The sequence below is a fragment of the Aptenodytes forsteri genome, unplaced genomic scaffold, assembly GCF_000699145.1.
Source record: "Aptenodytes forsteri isolate BGI_AS27 unplaced genomic scaffold, ASM69914v1 Scaffold368, whole genome shotgun sequence".
In the NCBI taxonomy this organism is placed as follows: domain Eukaryota; kingdom Metazoa; phylum Chordata; class Aves; order Sphenisciformes; family Spheniscidae; genus Aptenodytes; species Aptenodytes forsteri.
This window is the reverse complement of record NW_008794884.1, coordinates 357,808-376,865: the sequence shown is the minus strand read 5'-3', so window position 1 is coordinate 376,865 and position 19,058 is coordinate 357,808. Positions and strand designations below refer to the sequence as shown.

The 19,058-nt window shown below is 44.9% G+C and overlaps 1 protein-coding gene across 1 annotated transcript in view; it reads left to right on the top strand.

The window, feature by feature from the left end:
- DNAH1 (dynein axonemal heavy chain 1) overlaps positions 1 to 19,058 on the top strand; it is a 75,875-nt gene that overhangs the window by 8,393 nt on the left and 48,424 nt on the right. The window contains exons 8-23 of the mRNA XM_019470881.1: positions 220 to 377; positions 1,224 to 1,435; positions 2,678 to 2,976; positions 3,996 to 4,146; positions 4,734 to 4,927; positions 6,269 to 6,494; positions 7,136 to 7,255; positions 8,060 to 8,142; positions 9,593 to 9,734; positions 10,818 to 10,973; positions 11,971 to 12,169; positions 14,033 to 14,286; positions 15,197 to 15,409; positions 17,192 to 17,356; positions 18,065 to 18,186; positions 18,754 to 18,859. Coding sequence (XP_019326426.1) covers positions 220 to 377; positions 1,224 to 1,435; positions 2,678 to 2,976; positions 3,996 to 4,146; positions 4,734 to 4,927; positions 6,269 to 6,494; positions 7,136 to 7,255; positions 8,060 to 8,142; positions 9,593 to 9,734; positions 10,818 to 10,973; positions 11,971 to 12,169; positions 14,033 to 14,286; positions 15,197 to 15,409; positions 17,192 to 17,356; positions 18,065 to 18,186; positions 18,754 to 18,859 — 2,800 coding nt within the window. The remainder of the gene's footprint in view (positions 1 to 219; positions 378 to 1,223; positions 1,436 to 2,677; positions 2,977 to 3,995; positions 4,147 to 4,733; positions 4,928 to 6,268; positions 6,495 to 7,135; positions 7,256 to 8,059; positions 8,143 to 9,592; positions 9,735 to 10,817; positions 10,974 to 11,970; positions 12,170 to 14,032; positions 14,287 to 15,196; positions 15,410 to 17,191; positions 17,357 to 18,064; positions 18,187 to 18,753; positions 18,860 to 19,058) is intronic.

Genomic DNA, 19,058 nt, shown 5'->3' with positions numbered 1-19,058 from the left:
TAGTCCCAGGTCCCCACTTGCCTCTGTCGTTCAATGTCCAGCTGATAGCTTTGCTGGCTGCATCGTCTGCACAGTTCTCCTAATGCATTCGGTAGTAGGTGAGCTTCTGGGTTAGCAAATCCAGGAGGGAGGGAGTGAACGATGGGTTTTGCAGTAAAGCTACAGACATACTTCTGCTCAGACACCATGGGTTATCATTGTTTCCATGTCTTGTAACAGGGTGTTAGACCATATGTGCTGTCTGGAGAAAGAAGTGAGATTAGACTATGAACGCACCATGAACAGGATCAGCTTTGACAGAGTCGTCACTTCCAAACCTCAGACGTTTTCTTATGTCACCCTGCCAGACAAAGAGGAGAAGAAAGTACCAGAGAAAGGTATGGGACACAGTGAAGCAGTTTGAACTCGGCATGGTTATAGGACCTCTTGTCTTTGATAGGATTCATGCTTTGTTGTAGAAACTCTCAGGTTCGTGTTAATGATTAGGGCTCATAAGGGGCAGCAGCAGGAGATTATATGAGACTTTTGAGTATGTCTGCTCTTTTTAGGGTATATTTGCATGTTCATGTTACCTCAGTATTACACATTACCATCCATCAGCTAAGCTGCAGTAACTCTGGAAGTGTGCCCTTAATGGCACCAAATGCAAGGCAGTGTAATTAGCTTAACTGCCTTCCACCCTGCACTGTACTGGGGCTGGCCGCCTTCCATTTGCTGTGCTCAGCTGTAGCGTACTTCAGGTGTGAAAGAGGGCTTAGGCTCTTTTCGAGTCCTGAACTGGAGGAAAATGACCACAGTAAAAGATGGGGAGGCGTATTTTGTGCACTTGAATCTTCCAAAGATTGGAACACCTTGAGGTGGTTCACAAGTGGCCTCTCACAGATGAGATGACTCAGCTGTACCTTGAAGCCTCAGTGGGAAGTTTCTTCAAGTCCAATGTTCTTTCTCATGCAAACTTCATGAGCCAAAGCCTCAGGAAGGTCAGGCACCAAGACAGTCCCTCAGCCTCTAATGGGAGGCTGCAGAAAGTCTCTGCTGCAGAGCAGAGACTCTCTTTTCATCCAGGCATTGTTGAACTGCTGAAACTGCTACATGATAAGGCCTGTGCATCAGAGGAGAGTCCCTTTCACAAGCGCTGTCCCAAAGGGAGCTGTACTCTTCCTCTAAAAAAGAAGCTGGGATGGCCATTGCAGGCAATAACATGTTCTTTTTTTCGATGCCAGGGCTCATCTGGATCCCAGACTATCCTTTTGATGAACGACAAGCAGATTTCAACTTTGTCTCACACCTGACCAGGCCAGAAGTCATCATTCTCCTTACACAGGTGCAAGATGAGTGCAACAAGGCAGCCACCATGTCTCTCTTTAATTCAACCTTAGCCAAGCATGTCTGCTTGGAGGAGTTTGAACAGATCCAGACCCAGACCTTCACTCAGGTGAGCGGAGGAAGCGTGGGGGGTGAACACATGAAGCAGCCAGCAGGGCTGTCAGCGTGTTTTAGACAGATGCGGCAGCTGCAGATCGATTCCCTGGAAACGGATGAGCTTTCAAAGGAGACATAGTGTCTGGGGCAGGGAGGAATTTGCATGTGCATGTCAAATTTATTGGGATGTGGGGAGAATGGGCTGAAAGAGCCATAGCCCCCTAGTTAGCATCAGCCAATGCTGACCATGCACTTACGCATGTGTTGAACAAGTGGCCACATAGGGCTATAGCCCCTCTTTCCTCCTCCTGATCTCCATGCAGATAACAGTACTGGTTTGCACTCAAAAGTTTCCAGGTTTTTTGGTTTTATTTCCCCATCCCTCCAGCTGCAAGGCACAAGAGCTTTAATTCCTCCTGAAGCATTCATGGGGGTAACGCTTTTCTACACTCTGTTCTTTATGTACTTAATTAGATTACTCTGCTTGCAATGCCAGTAGACAGACTAGGACAAAAATCTGCAACTCTGTGGTAACTCGCCAGAAGATGTTCGTGCCCTCTAAATAAGGGTGGTACATTGCATGCTGGATGTGGCCACACGGAGTAGCTTGCACAGGGTTACACAGTAAATCAGTGGCAGAGGGCATGTGCTGGTCCTTCCCAGTCCCATGCTGTTTCAGCTAGGCAGTGCTGTCATTCACTCAGTGACTGAGGTTGCTTTATTACACACAAACAGCAGCTGCCTGTGGAGCAAAAGTGACACTTGGTGGTATTTTAATAAATTAAAACACTGCAGACTGCTGCTGCCCTTGGCTTCTTCCTCTCTTTCTCCTCACTTGTCAAGAGAAGACAACATTTTGTCCTTTGCTTGCTCATCATACTGTCTACACAACTTTTTATGAGGGACCCTGACACAGGCAGCTCCAGGGATACTGCTCTATAGAAAAGAGAACAAAAAGGAAACACTGTGTATAAAAAGAAAGAATAGAGCACTCCCACTTTTTAATACCAGGCTTTCTTTTTGTAGGTCTTTTGTCAGTGAAGGAGATGTATGGCCAGGTTCAGATGCCACGTGTGTGTGCATGAATTTGAGAGCTACTGTTTAGCTGCCACAGGTCTGAGCGAACAGTTACCTTTCACAGCAGAGAAAGGTCCAGCAGTCCCTTTAGTCCAGTTAGCCAGCAGCTAACCTTGCCATACTGCTTTCCCATCAGCTCTTGGAGGATTACACAGCTTGCTTTGTTTCTTTGCCCTAGGTTCAGGTGTTTCTCAAGGATACTTGGATCAGTACTCTAAAGACTGCAGTAAAGAGCAACCTGAGAGATGCAGGCAAAGACTGGTACAACCTGGAACTGAGCCACTGGGATGTCTACCAGATGTCCAAACTGTGTAAGCTGATGAAGCGCATCAAATTCATCCTTCAGGACTCTGTGCGCTATCTGGTCCAGAACTCACTGATCGGCTTCACCCAGCTTTTGCTGGATGCTTGCCATGGTATCCTGAATTGCTCAGAGGACATGGAATGGGGAGATGACCTCATCAATAGTCCCTACAGGTAAGGAAGAGAGAGGAAAAAGAAAGAGTGGAAAGAGCAGAAGAGTGTAGTGCCATTGTCTTTCTAACTACTGTTTTTGCAAGCAAGCTTTGCACTGTATGGGGGCTTTAGGCTGGGCTGTTCCCCCCAGTCCTCCACCTGACACATTTGCTTGAGTCTGGAAGAATGATACAGAGCTGGCTGCTCTGTTAGTACAGATTTCAAGTTCCTGTTAGTGATATGAGGCAGACCATCAGAACCAAGGTCTGCTATTTTGACATACTGTTCTAAACAGTAGCCACTTCCAGCATTCTTGGGGGAACAAATAACTACTACTAGCTTTTTTCTGGAGACCAGGAAGAAGAATACCAGGAGGCATGGCTGCTTAATTCCATTCTTGGATTAAACCTCAGGGGTAGGATCTGGCCTGGGATCTCTAAAGAATAGCAAATTCAGGTTGTCACAGTGCCTAGAATTTTCTTCCGTTGGGTATTGATTTAAGGATTTCTGTCCTTCATGGTATTAAAAAAGGAAGGTTTAGAAATTGAAAACAGGAAGAAAAGAAAAAAAAACCTGCCTCTCTTATGAGGCCTTTTGCCTTGAAATCAGTGAAAGTCTTGACACTGACTTCAGCTGATCCTGAGCCATGCCAGTAACATACGAGATTGAGAGATATTGAATATAACTTCCGGAAGGTACATTTTAAGAGTATATTGGGGATGCTGAATGCCTGGTTTGAAGAGCATCTGCAATTTTGCTGTAAAGCAGCTCCAATTCTCAACGTAAGGTTATGACTTTTGGGGATCCTGGTATGTCATGATTGACACTTCCTTCGCCTTTGGTAGACAAGAGTTCTCAATGTCTTTGCTGGTAAATTCAGAACGTGGTGTTTCATACCTTCATCTGCATGAGACAGTCCTCCTCTCCTCTGCTTTCCTTTCCTGTCCAGTAGGCATTTTAGTATCAGCACCACAGCAATATATTTGTGTGCCATTGTCTCAAAAAGCATCCCTGTTCTTCCTTATCTCTTCCCACTGCAGGCCTCAAAGGAATCCACTCTTTGTAACAGACCTTGTGCTAGACAGCAGTGGTGTTCACTTCAGCCCCCCAGTGCAGAGCTTTGAGAAGTCCCTCATTTCTCTGTTTGACAAGGGAATCCTGGTGACTCACACTGTCCCACAGCTGGAGAAGGTGAACTCTTCTGCATCAACAGTGATATAGCTGTGCAAGTCTTCTCGGTGCATTGTAGCTTGGCATAGGCACCCCTGAGCTTGTACTGAGGGAGAGAGTTGCAGAAGTAGGTAGTTGGGAATCCGGTTTAATTAATTTGAGCACAGCACTGTACTAATGCAGTCTATTCTGACAGGATTTCTTTAAGCTCCCCAAACCTGTAGCTATTTTATGTGGTTGCTATCTCTGCTTTGATGCTGCAGGTTCTGTGGAGACATGTCCTAAGTAGCCTAGTTGCTCTAAGTGCATGGCAGCTGGTAAAAGCAGACTCATAAAGGAAATAGCACCTTTTCCAGTGCTGTCAGTCTGGTGCAGATCTCTTCTGCATATGCATCCTTCTGCCTGTTACTGTGAAAGACCTATCTCCCTAGATCCTCCTTCTTTGAGCGGGGGGGCAACGTAAAACTGACAAAACAATTCCTGACACAATGTAGAAGGATGGACTGCATGACTTCCCAACGGTGCCACTAGTGATTGTATCACCCCTCTCCTGAGGAGGCATGGTTAGCTCTGCTAGTCCTGAAAGACCTCTCTCCTTCCTCTTCCAGTATGTGTTGGAGAACATACTTATCACGGGCACACCCTTGCTGGACTCGGTGGGCTTGCACGAGCCAGAAGTGGAAGAACTACGTGAGGCTATGCGGTCTGCCATTCAAAAGGCACTGATCCCTCTCCAAGCCTACGCCAAGAGATATGAGAAGTTCTTAGAGTTCAACAACAATGACATCCAGTACTTCCTAAGGTAAGTGGCTTCTGACAGAGGCACCTCTAACCCAAACGGCAAGCCTTTTCAGAAGCTGTTGTGTGGATGTGCGTGAGAATGTGGGACCTGTTCTGAGACCATGAATATGCGTGACGTGCCTCAGATGTGAGATCAGGCATCCATCAGAGGCAGCCTTCAGCCATGGGCAATGGTCCATGCTTTTAGAGGACACTGGTGGTGGCAGTGAGAATTTCTTCCTGCCTCTGACAGCAGTCACATTCCTGTCATGTTTGTAAGTGTAATTGCAGATATTAATGGCCCTAAAAATGACTCATCCTGTTTGAAAATCCAGTTAGCATACTTGACTCTGACCTCCTTCAAATAGCGACTGTTCAGGCTGATAACATTCTGTAGAAAATAATGTTTTCTTTTGTTTCAGCCTCATTGTTTTCACTGCCAAAACTCTTTGCACCTACGCTGTCCGTTAGCCACTGTTACTTTAATGGTCTTCTTTTTAGGCCTCATGTTTTCTCCAAACAGTGGGAATGAAACTCTTTTGTTATTCCAGCTTAATCAATTTACAGATCCCATCTGACAAATTCCTGTCTCTTCCCAGAACACACTAAGTGCCTGCCCTCCCCCAAGGTGCCTCCTGATCTTGGCCTGTTTACACCAGTGCTTTCCTTTTGTCTCTCCCTCTCCTCTTGCCTTGTTACCTCTTTCATCTCTTTCTTCACTCCTTTTCTGCAGCTAAAATATCCATGCTCTTATTCCACTGCACACCTATTGTGCTCTAAAACCCATTGTAGATTGGAGTCTGTCCCTTCCCTTGCTCCCCAATAGTGTTCTTCAGCTACATACCAGTTCCATGTCTTCTCATATACAGATCTTCTGAAACTGGGGGCCTGTCTACACCGCTACGTGGGTGTAGCTGCAGTGCAGGTAGGCATAGGCAGCCTGGCTTCCTCTGCTTGGCGTTGGTAACCATAGCAGTGAAGATGCTGAAGCAGAGCCTTCAGTGCAGGCTGGTCACCCAAATAGATGAACTTTACATGGGATGCCTTTGCTACTATAGCTTCCCACGCTCAGTTAAAGCTAGCACTTATGTTCTTGACTGTGATACAAACACTCCTCACTTCTTGTGTAGGCATATCTTTGGTTGTAAGGTCTAGAAGGCATTGGTACCCTCTCAGTCTGTGCTTGCAGAAAGTTGTATACATTCGAATAGATGCATGTTTTAATAAGAGTAAACATACTGATTATTAATTTAATGTCTTGATCCTTTGGGTGGACACATCTGGACATCCTATGAACAGCCTGGATGTTCAACTAAGCTTAAGGTCTACGTTACCTTTTTTTTCTTGGTGTTTTTATTTACAGAGACTACGAAGAGCAATGTCCATCTGCCCAGGAGGTGATGAGTATAGTAAACATGCACTTGTCTGAAAAGGAGAACCTGGACAACACTCTACCTAGTTCTATTGTCATTGGTCCCTTCTGTGTCAGCATAGAAGGTGTTAAGCAAAATCTGTCTGAAAAATACAAAGCGCTTGCCACTTCCACGTTGGACATACTGGCTAAAAACCTCCATTTGCAGGTGGAGAATGTAAGTTACTTGATTCAATAGATTATCTGTCAGTGTCTTGTCTTGTCCTTCTGCTTTTGAAGTCGCTGTGTTTGTGAAATGGCCAAAAGACAGCAACTGAGGCCACATTAATGAGGACATTTTAAAGACTGCATCGGAGTGACTATTTAAAAAAACAACTAGAGGGGAGATATGCAGACTCAACCAAATCAAGTATTAAATATACTTAATAAATTATGTGCCTGAAAGCTGTATCTCTTGAGACAAAATTCTTCAAGACCCTGCTATCTTGTAAAAATGTGTTGGTGGATTGAAAAGATCTGCCTAGTAGACAACTGGAAGGTCCTTCTGCTTGCTCTGAGGATAACTGGAATATAGATAATTGCATCTGCCAGAGGGCTGTCTAAATCTGTTATTGTCATCATTTCAACTACATACCTGCAGTTCCTCTTCCCCTTTTTTTGGCAGTCTCATTCCATTTGAGCTCAAATGAGATGGATGGAGAAAGACTGTGGAAAGAAAAAGACAGAACAGGACTGTGTACTCATCACTTTAGACCACCTTCAGAATGGGAAGTGGGTGGATCATGGCAGATTTTCCAGTTTGCCCATTAGCAATTAATGACTTTTTGATGGTCTTTTCTCTGCTGTGTCCTCCTGCAGATCTGTGATGCATATAAAGCCGTCAGCTGCAAAATGCATGAGAAACCAAACAGCATCGAGGAGCTGGCTGAGCTGCGGGAGTGGATGAAGGGAGTCCCTGAGCAGCTGGCTGTGCAGGAGGTAGGGCATGCTCTCCTTATGGACAGGGGACACCAAGGGAAGGGAGGAGGAGGTTTGTCAATGCAATGTGTGGTGTCTCAGAAGCAGAACTCCATTTTTTTTTTTTTTTGCTTGGATGTGTTTGCATGCAATGCCGTAAGATTCCTGGCTTTGTATTTTTGTAATTCCTAAGATTTGTATTTTTAAATACACATATCATGAATTTAAATATCTATGCAAAACAAAATAGCAGTTAAAAATCTTGCCTGAAAGACTTACGTATGCTTTTTGCTACATTCATGATCCATTCTGCATTTGTGTACTAAATAGCTGTCTTCTAAAAATGAATGTTGTTTTCAAGAAAATACTTCTGCTACCAAATGCTCATATTGCTGTTAACATATTTCTTCGAATAGGATGTTCTAGGGCCAAGTTATTTCAAAGTTATTTGAAGTGTAGGTCTCCTCCCAGCTGAACAAATGGGGAACAAAGGCATCATGCTGTAAGCTGACTTGTCCATGCCAAGGAAAGAACCTGGAGGACAACCCAAAATGCTCAATTTCTGTCCAGCACTTTATCCACTAGGTCACACTTCTTTTCATTCATATAGAACAGAGGGTGATGATGGCGTGATCATTCGCAGAACAAGGGGTTGTAAATCCATTCCCGCTGTTCACACAGCAGAGAAGCAGCCTACATCACATTAAGCTTGTGTGACTAACGCCCTTCAAAGGCACCTCATGAAAATGAGGTATACACCAGAGACTTGGAATCAGTATGGTCTAAAGGTGTCTATTTTTTGTCTCTTTCTCTCACCCTGTGCAGGAACTGATTCGTGAAGTCATGGAAGATTACAAGGTCATGGAGGAATTCCTTTACAATCTTACTGAAGAAGATTTCAGTGACAAGTGAGCACAAGGCATTTCTTCCACTGTCAAAGTGGGACACTTTGCAGCAATTACCATTCTCAGTGCTTCAGGGGCTATGTGTCTATCAAGGGCTCCAGCAGAACTTTTAAGTGCCTCTCAGGCTATATGAGCACTGAATTCTTGAAATGAAGTTTATAGAGAAGAAGTGTGGGTTCAGGCTGCCTTCTGGCCTGGGGCAAGGCAAACTGGTAGCTGTTAACCTGTTTAACGTATTAAAGCTCTTTTCTCTTGGTTTTTTTGAGACATTTGCAAGGTCTCAAAGTGCACAGTTTAGTCTGTGTCTGAAACTGAATGAACACTTCCAAGGTAGGAACACTCCCAGGGTTTTCTTAGGACTAGGAAGGAACATGAACCCTATATTATTACTGCATTTCTTTTCCATGCAGTCTCCTCTTAGTTTTATCCTTGGCTATGTTATTCAGATTGGGGCCTGACTATGCCCCAGTAGCAGTCAGCTCACAAACACAGCTACACAGCTTCTAAAGTCAGCTCAGCCCTGAAAGCACTCTCATATGACAGGGACTTGGTCCAGCATGTCTGCAATCTGCGTGAGTCTCTGCAGAGTGCTCCTGAAACTAGAAACATGGGATGCGCAGTGCAAAAACCCCACAGAAGCTGCAGGAAAGCAGCTCAGCTCTAGGACAGCTTAGCACAGATGTAGCTGTATGCCCACTGACCAGACCCGGCACATGCAGAACTAGTAGGAGACTGCTGCATCCCCAGGTGCTGGGAGGGCTGTGACCTCGAGTGTAATGCTGCAAAGCTTGCATCTGGCATTGCACACAGGCTAACAAGTCCAAATGGAGTAATGGGTGGGCTACGGCTGAGCAAGAACCAAGAAACCTGCCTTGGCATGAGCAGCCACTTTGTGCAGCCTTTCCTGTATCTGCATTGCGCTCCCCAGGGCACTCGGCAGAAGCCTTGCTATCCAGGGCTTCACTGTATCTGGGTTACCCTGGCCCCTCACTGCCCTGCTTAATAGGAGACTGGCTTTTTCAGTAGCCCTGAAAAGCCACAAGCCAAGACTCTGACCCCATTTTTTTCAGTTCCTTGTGAATACGTTCAAAGGCAGACATTCCCTCTAGATGCCAACTGTTATTTTGCTGTCTCCTAGCTTTAGAGCAACATACTGGATTTGTTCCTTTTAAAAAGGCCCTCCACTTCTCCCCAGCCCTCTCCAATTGAATAGCCTAGTCACGAGGACTGCATATCAACAAGACAAGCTGGAAAAAAATGTTTTGTTGAAACCACATGTGTTTCTGTTGTTGTAAAGCTTCCTTGTTTGGTGGGAGTTGGCTTTCTCATTCTGTTATTTTCAGCATTTCAAACATATGCCCAAAAAGCTTCTCCCTCTCTCTCTCAGCTTTTTTTTTTTTTTTTGGTTTTTTTTTTTTTTTTTGGGTTGTTTTGTTATATCATGTGAGTGCAGGTGGGCTGCAAGTTACTGGCCGCTGAAAATAACTGTGCAAGCTGAGTCCATTCGGCTCCAGCACCTGGAGGAAGAAGACAAATTTCGCAAAATCCAGGTCATAGATCAGAATGGCTTTCAAGACAAACTGGAAGAGATGCAGGTATTACGCCCCTGACAATAAACTGTCCAGAGAAGGGGACCTTGAAGCTCTTGTGGTCAGCCAGGTGGGAAACTTTCAGATGAGATTTTAGTCAGATGAGTTTTTAGGTCAATGTATTGTTGGACCAAAAATTATCAAACCCCCCCCCTGTTTTTTTATTGGAAGTTGGGCTTTTGATTAAGAGTTTCGTTTTTGTGTGAAAGACAATACTCTTTGCAGAAACACTGATTTTTCACTGGGAAGGTGTTCATCGAGGAATATTCCGATTCTTGGTGCTCGGGCAACACATGCACCTCCTTTTTCTTTCTTGTGTACTTAGTTCCCTGCAGAGCATCTCCCATGATGCACTGCCATCAAGGGGGAAAAAATACAGCATTCAGTCAGGGAACTCATCTTGTGTGAAAGACCCTGAAACAATAGCAGAGTTTTGGAGCTGAGATACCTCTGGTTTCTGCTGAAACAGTTTGAATTTTATTTTTCACCAGAAACTTAAATACAGAAAAAAAAATGCCGTATTGGAAAGGCTGTAATCAGTGACCTAGATTATCTTGGAAATAACCTCCCAAAATGATCATACCCCAACACTGGATTAAAAAAAACAAAACCAACAAACAAAAAACCCAAAACAATCAAACAAAACCAAACCACCAAAACAAAACAGAATAGTTATTAGAGAAGCTCTGGACATGTGTTGTTAAACAATTCTTGGAAACGAACTGAGTGACCTAGTAGAGCTATCATTTTCACTTCACTGATTCCGTAACTAATGACAGTATAAATTCAGTAGCAAGAAATTTGGGCACAGACTCATTGCTCCTACTCCTCAGGGATTAACTATTGTCACAAAGATGAAAAGCAGGAGTCATCACATTTGCACTTTCAACCACCTGACCAGTGGTTATTGCTTCTCCTCACCACTTTCATTGCGGTCTAAACAGAAGTGGAATTGGAGTAGGGGAGGTGAAACTGTGAGCATAAAAATCTTGCCTTTGAATGTAACAAAGAGCACACCAGGAAGCTGAGATCTCCAGAGGCAGCACTCAGCTTCAGAGCCACACCTCATGCCTGCCTTTTCTCTTCCAGCTGACTGTAGGTGGATTTTCCATCCAGGCAGACGTTAACCAAGCTCATGAGTTGGTTAACAAAGCAAGGGAGGTCAGGAAGCAGCTGAAGGAGCTTCAGAATTTGGCAATTCTCTACAACAACAGGGAAAGAATCTTTGGGATGAAAGTTACTAATGTAAGTGTCAGGTCCTGTACCTACAGGACCCTAACCTTTGTTGGGCCTTCTAGGTGGTAGGTAGAGCAAACAGTGAGACACAGTTCCTCAGGAAGGAATCCTTTACGTTCTTTCGGTTTACCTGATGAACTGCTCCGCGGTCCTGTAGAGTCACCGCACTGCTCTGTCACTCCACTGTGCTGCAGAAGAGCTGATCCCAGGCGACTGTGGAAGGCTGTTCATGGGCCCGATATTGCCACTTCTGTGAGAGACTTTGGGTGCCCACACTCAGATCTGAGTGATGTTAATGAGGAGGAATTGGATGGGGAAGGTCTTGAAGCAGCAGTTAAGATGCATCAATTTCTGTAAGGCTGTTACTGCAGTTATATAGGTGTGAATGAGAGTGGTTGCATAGTGGTATGCAGGCAGCTGGCTGGGCTCGGAGCGTAGCATGTTCTCCTAAGGCAACAGTTCATATAGTTGCAAACACTCATTTTGCCTGTAGCTGTTCAGCTGCCAATGAATCATTGTCATCCACGTCCAGCCTAGTCTGGCTGCAGAGTAGAAGTGGAGTTCACGTGATCCTTTCCTACCTCTCAGTCTATGGTTACTTCTCCTTCACTGTGAGGAGCCAAGTTTCGACATGATGTGCAGTGTGTGCTTTCACTGATTGTGTATGGACTGCCCATCAAAATCTCCTCATTCTGCAGCAGAGCGTTTGTAGAGGCAAGTGGAGAGAGTGCTTTCCATGCCAGACACATGGTGCAGGCACAGCTCCACTGGATGCATTTTGGCCTGAATGTGTAAAGCCCAGCTCTGCTAGTTGCTCTCCCTTGGAATCTATATTGTGGTCCTAGGAGAAGGTAGTCTGATACATCTCGTGAAGTACACGAGGAATCTCATTGCTTGCTTGAGATTCCAAAAAGAATTGTGCCTTTTTTGGCCTTTTGACATGGAAGCTGTCGTCCAGAGGAGAATACACTTGTTGCTTATGCTTGCTTTTTCTCTCTTTCCAAAGTACAGTAAGCTATCCAGGATGGTTAAGGACTTCCAGCCATACTATGATCTCTGGACTACAGTGTCAGACTGGATGCAGTGGTACGAGAGCTGGATGAATGATCCTCTCATGGAAATTGAGGCTGAGCAGCTAGAAAAGAATGTCAGTGACTCTTTTAAGACGATGCAGAGATGCGTGAAGCAGTTCAAGGATTCACCAGGTAGATAAGCAATCTGGGGAAGGGAAGTTGGTGCATATCAGCATTTTGATGTGAGGAATGTCACAGAGTGCTCTGAACAAGGATTGTCAGGATGTCACATGGATGTGTTGTGTGTATTAGAGCCAGCTGAGAAAATGCTAGCAAAATTATTTTCCACTTTTTCTGGAACTATGGTGATTCACATCTAGATGCTAGTTTCCTGCTTGAAGTACCAATTCGGCATGGAAACAACCAGGCCGCAAATCCCTTTTATACCTAATTCCCACGACAGTACTGAAATAAAAGCCACCCTCTTACGTTGCAGTTAATATTTACTCATTTATATAAAGTAAAATAATCCAGACTAGTCATAGAGAATTACTGTATAGCCCAGTGGCTAGACATGTGGGTTTAAGCCCTTGTGCAAGTCAGACAGCAAAGGAATTTGAATCTGGGTCTTCCAGATGCTGTTTTCTTGGCCAATCTCATTTTCTCTCTTGGCCAGTGAATATAATGGAAAGCCAGAAGAGATCTTGATTTTGTAATGAATAAAATGAAATTGCAAAATCTGGAAATGATCTGTGGAATGTAATAACCGTTTTCCTTCCTGCCTGAATGTGTATGAAGCTTAGATGATCGCATCCAGCCCTTGCAATTCACATGAAGGTCTTTTAATCATGGCTCCTAGTAAAGCTGGAATTGAGACTTCAGTTGTAGCTTAACTTCCCATTCCATGATTCTCAGAGGTGCATTGGTCATTCTTTAGAGCTAATTCTAAAATCCCCTGCCAGATGGCTTAGATTGAAATATATTTTGTAGTGGGAGATTTTTGATTCATCCTTTTTAACTTGAACTCGCTCTTAAACAATGCCATGAATCAGCCCCAATGGAGGAGGTGATGAGTGGATGCGTGAGTAACTATGAATCATTATGGTAAACAGAAATACTAAGAATACCTGCTCATATTCATTGCAATATTCCCTGGCACCTGGTAAAATATATGCTTCGTCCTTGAGTCTGCCTTGTCTCTGCATACCACCCAGCAGGGAGTGTGAGGTGGTCACATCCTTGCTGTGAGTGTGCAGTGCAACCACGCAGGGTGCAATAAAAGGAGGCACATGCTGTAGCCGGATTTTGGAAGGGAAGCAAGTCCTATGTTCTTTGCCTGTCCATTGCTTTACTCGCAACAGCACAAGCTGAAAAAGGGCAGGATGTGAACAGCGCAGAGATGTGGGCTTCCAGGATGCCCCCAGAGAGCAAAGCCCTTTCCTTGACTTTGTCCTTCCTATGAGGCAGAAGTACCTTTGGCTCTAGTGTGGCCGTAGGCTGGCAGCACCTCTCCTGCATGCTTTCCGTTTCTGTAGTTGGCTGTGGTCCTAGCCTACTTCTAGCTCCTATCTATAGTGTCCATCTTCTATTTAGAATGGCCTGAGCTGGAGTGTGAGATAACTTGCAACCCAATCTTGTTAAGGAAGTGAAGATCTTGGAACGATGACCAGGGCTTCTAAAGTACCTATTGGCAGATGGGGCTTCATCATGCTTGGGCCCTTATTAAGGAATTAAATTTGTTTGCTTCCGTCTTCCGGTGAGCTCTAGGCTAAGGCACACTTCTGCTTAGCATGGACTTGCCTGTAACAGGCTCTTGGCTAGTAGGCAGGTCTGCTTCTGGGAGTGGGCTTGAATCCTTGCTTAGTAGCCATGTAGAGAGAGCTTTTGTCCTCATTACTTCAACCTGCATTTTCCAGCGCGCTCTCCTGCTGCTTACCTACCCCATACCATGTGTCTACAAGCACATCAGGCTTTAGACAACTTCTAGGAAGTTCCTTAAGGCAACTTCCTCACACACTGTTGTTGCTGATGTTCTTCTGTTTTTCTCCCTGAAAGCCTGCCAGGGTGTGGCAATGGAGTTTCGAGACAAGATTGAAGAATTCAGACTATACGTCCCCTTAATTCAAGGGCTGCACAATCCTGGTATGAGAAACCGGCACTGGGAGATGCTGTCGGAAGATATTAACATTGATGTCAAGCTGGAACCCAATCTGACAGTTGGTCGCTGCTTGGACATGAACCTGCTGGACCATATCGAGAGCATTACCAAAGTAGCTGAGATAGCTGGCAAGGAATACGCCATTGAGAATGTGAGGAGAGAGGGACTTGCTGTGTCTTTGGTTGCTTCTCAAATATGTTTCTGTTGAGCAGGCAGTCATTGCCTTGGGTGATGTCGCTGTTGTCCCAGAGCATTAGAGACATTCTGCAGCACAAGTAAAAAGGCTGCTGCTCTTACAGAGGGGAGCAATGGCCACGCAACTCAGTTCACACACCAGAAGAAGTCATTTTGCCTTGTGTAGAATTTCAGTTGTAGCATAACAGCGCTGCCTGATGGTTATGCTGATCCGCTGGTTGGGTCTCACACCTCACTGTGGGATTAGTGACTGTTTAAGTTAAAATAAATCGAGTGTCTGCATTCTGCCATTCAAACATTATGTCAGGGAGATGAACTGTGACTGGAAACAGAGGTGGCAAATCCTTTAACACAGTAAACGCGCAGGGAAGACTTGCTGGCTCTGGAGATTCATAGGTTAGATAGTCTTTCAGGTTCAGTTCACCAGTTCGGATGTGACCTAAGATGGTCTTGATTGAAAGTCATTACCTTCTGGCAGCTTTTGTTCTCTGAAATCTCAGGCAAGTTCCCAATGGATAGCTACCCCTTTCACAAAGCCATCATTAACCATAATCATTAATAGGCACTTTGCTGGCAGCCTCTGTGCATCTAGTAGCATAAATGGGCCTGGAGATGAAATTGCCCTTTTTTCCCCTCAAGGTGTTCCTTTCAGGACAACGTTGAGGTGTTGAGTCCACGGGCAGTGCAGAGGAAACGTGCTGTTGCTGAGTGTGTCATGCATTAAATACACAGCTACAGTTTCCAGTGGAATCCAAGAGCAAAAATCTGTCACTTGCTAGAGAGGGGCATTAAGAGAGTTGTGGAAGCTGGGATAACCATTGCACAGGTTGTATCTGAAAATTAAATTGCTTGTCCCTCTGTTCCAGGCACTCAACAAGATGGAGAGTGAATGGAACTCCATTTTATTTACTGTGATGCTTTACAAAGACACAGATACCTTTATTCTGAAAAACACCGATGAAGCTTCTCAGCTCCTAGATGATCACATTGTCATGATTCAGAGCATGTCCTTCTCACCATTCAAGAAACCTTTTGAGGAAAGGATGAACACATGGGAAAATAAGCTGAAGATGACACAGGTATTGGTTTCTTACCTGCACACATGTAGTGAAGGCGGGCAGCTGGGCTGTGCTGCCATGCTTGAACATGGACACTGTGCAGTTGCTGCTGGGGAACTGGGAGGACAACTATCAAGAGAATATGTCTTTAGGGAGGAAGAGGGCCTGTCAAAGCCTTCTGACTCTAGTAAAAGAGGGGATAAACTCAGAGCCTTATTCTGCAAAGAAGCAGTGGTGAAATTCCAGCTCTTTTGCTGCCTATTGCAGCACTTTTTGGTGGGGCCAGGACTCTCCCATTGCTGAGAATAGTCCTACTGGCATCTCTAATCATATTATACTAAGTGGACCTTACAGATTCTTACAGGCCCTGTGAAATCCATGCTAATCATTCACATCTCAGTGTAGGAAAGCACATGGAAGACTGCCATTTAGAGCAGGATTTGTCAGACTGTGCCAGCACTTCTTCATCAGACCAGAGCCTGAATGCTCAGCACCCAGCAGGACTTAGCCAGCAGAATAGCATTTTGCTGCAGGAGAAAAATTCCAATACAAGTATCTGGCTGGAGAACTCTCTGTAAATGCTGGTGTTTGATGCACGGCAGCATTGTTATCTGTTATTCATAACTACCTTATTCTGTTTATTGGTGCTTACCATCTGGGTGTGCTTAGGCCATGGGCTGCCAAAGTGCTAGCCTTGTCTCATGAGGATACAGAAATGCTACTCAAAGCCCTAAGGCAGTAGGTGACATGGGGAAATTCAGTTATTTACTGTGTGGTTTTGGCTGTGATGTTGTCCATGTTTTCACCCTGCCCTTCCTACCCCTTCTTTTGATTGCATTCATTCCTGTCACTAAAGGCCCGTGAATCCGCTTCTGGGAAGTGGCTTATCAGAGTTAGCTGATGGAGTATGGCAAACACTGTCTGTATTACTGGAAAACCTAACCTCTTGCTAGGTCAAGTGGCTGCCTGTGCTCAGGGAACGGTAGATAGCGCTGTGTGGGTAAGGCAGTCTGAAAGGGAGTCAAACACTTGAGCTGCTTTGCAATGTTGGGCAGGTTCCCCATACCTTCCAATCTCCCATGCCTGAAAATGGAGGAGGAGGATGTTCTTCCAACCTAATTCTCTTACTTCTTTGAATGCCTGACAAACAGGTTTTCCTGTCTGGTGTCTAACTTAAATGTTTAGCTTTTCATTCATTCTCTTAATTCAGAGAGTTGTTCGAAGATCATAGATTTCATGGATTATTCTGTAAGCAAGGCTAGGGCTGAGGTTCATCAGGCAGGAGAGAGGATATGACAGAATTGCAGAGTCTGGCATATTTTATTTGTTGTTCTTCTTCCCCAAAAAAGCTCTTTTCACAAAATAAAATCCCCGTCTTACTGTGTGCTCACATTGTGCCATCTTCTGTAAAATACAGAAACACTAGCCACAGAAATTTGACCTAGCACTACAAAGTCCCTTTGAGCTTTAGTATTGGCTTACACATATTTCTAAACTACCCCCATTAAACTAGTGGGTGTTGATTCTGATGCCTGCTGACAACAGTTAGCAAAGGGGATTGCTAGGAAATTGTTAATTATTTGAGAAGGAAATTCCAACCCTTGACACTGCAGGTAGATATTAGAATTGTGAAAGGTCTAAGTGCAGCATCACCTCTTTTTTCTTTTTCTTTTCCTTTTTCTTTTTTTTCTTTTTTTTTCTTTTTCTTTTGTTTTTAAACCCATTCTGGTGCACAGTTTGAATGGTTTTGTCAAACAGGTTCATAGCATGGTGTCCTGATATGCTCTTCTTGCTTCCCACTAGGATGTCCTAGAGGAGTGGCTGAACTGCCAGCGCTCTTGGCTCTACTTGGAGCCCATCTTTAGGTCAGGGGACATCAAAAGACAGCTCCCATTGGAAAGCCAGCGCTACCAGACCATGGATAGGGACTGGAGGAACATCATGAAGAATGCCAACAAAAACCCTGAGGTGCGTGCCTTGATGAAAGCCAGTGCAGGTATCCCAAACTCCTTGGAGCTGTGCTCACACAAGGACTGCCTTTGAGTCGTAGTTTTTGTAATGGTGTGGGCATGAGCAGCACTGTATAAACCATGCAGCCTTGCCCAGGGCGATGTGCTAGGTTTCTTCTCTTGGAACTTGGCCTTTTGTTCTGGTGTCCAAACAGACAGAGTCATACCCTGTGATGCCTTGCACCACGCTGTCCACTCCACCAGACACCTTCTCCTCAGCACACAGACTCCCTACCTCCTACGACTCTTATAACCAGCCCTGCTATAATCCTAATCCGTAAGATAACTCCTTTGATTCCTCCTCAAGTCTGACTCTTTAAATTGTTTAGAGCCATTGTTTTTGCCTGTTTCTGTGTCCTGGTAGCACTGCTCTGCGCTCTTCTGTTCTCCAGTCTCCACTTCCCAGGACTCCATCACCACTTGTATTCCATATTACAAATGTTGGTATTTACGGGAACCCAGAAATGGGCTTGTCACATCCGTAAGCGCTGTTTCCCCTCCTTGCCCACAAAGCTCACACCTCTCCAGATCCCTGTGAAAGTACTCCTGTGAATGAGTCATTTAAATCCTATCAGTAACATCACTGGGCAACCCAATTATCTCCACTGCCTTATCTCCCACATGCTCAGAATACTGATGCTTCCTCTGTTCTCCATTCTGTTTATAGGTGATTTCTTTGTGCCCTGATCCTATGCTACTAGAGAACCTGCGAAAATGTAACAAACTACTCGAACTTGTGCAGAAAGGGCTGAGTGAATACCTGGAGACGAAGCGAGGCACTTTTCCCAGGTAACCCCAAATTTCAGTGGGCTGGATCACACTCCCTGGTTCAGAAAATATGAAAGGAGAGGCTCGCTCCAGTTCATTCTGCCAAGAAAGAGCAAAACAATCTAAGCTTAGGATATTGTCGTGAGACTGCAAACATAAGAAAGGCTGCGCCTTTCAATGCTGCCATCTGATGGGGAGAAAACAAGCAGACACAAATGTGAGTTACGGGCAGTCTGGTAGCATTGTTGCATATCTGTGCCTCATGATTTGTCTAGAAAGGATGGTGTGAAACGAAAACCTCCATGTAACTCCGTCCCTTATTCCTGAAGGAATACTTCTATTCTTTGATACTCGTTTAAACCCACTTTGCGTGGGAATAACTGACTTCTGCAGATGGAGATGTCTGTCTCTACAGGAAGGTAGATGGCTGGATCGTGGCTGCTACTCTCCTACACAAACACAAAGAGATCAGTGAGCAGTCAGAAACAGTGTCTCTAGCAATAGGCTTGTTCTTCATCTTGCCGGGACTTAGCCCATGATGCTACAGTAAAAGAGAGCCTCCCCTCATCCCTCGCTCTGTGTTTCTAGGTTCTACTTCCTTTCAGACGATGAGCTGCTGGAAATACTGTCTCAGACAAAAGACCCCGCTGCTGTACAACCTCACCTCCGCAAATGCTTTGAGAACATTGCACAGGTAGGTGCAAGCACCCTAGTGGCTTGGCCCACCTTTGAGAAGCTGGTGTCAATGGAGGCATTCTGAGATCTGAAGGAGCGTTCACATTCTGCTGTGTGGAAATGTATCTCCTGGGAACCTGTAACTGTACGTAGGCATTACAAGGTGCTGCCTTGACCTGGAGTGGGATTCAAGCAGCCTCACGTTAGACGTTTCAAAG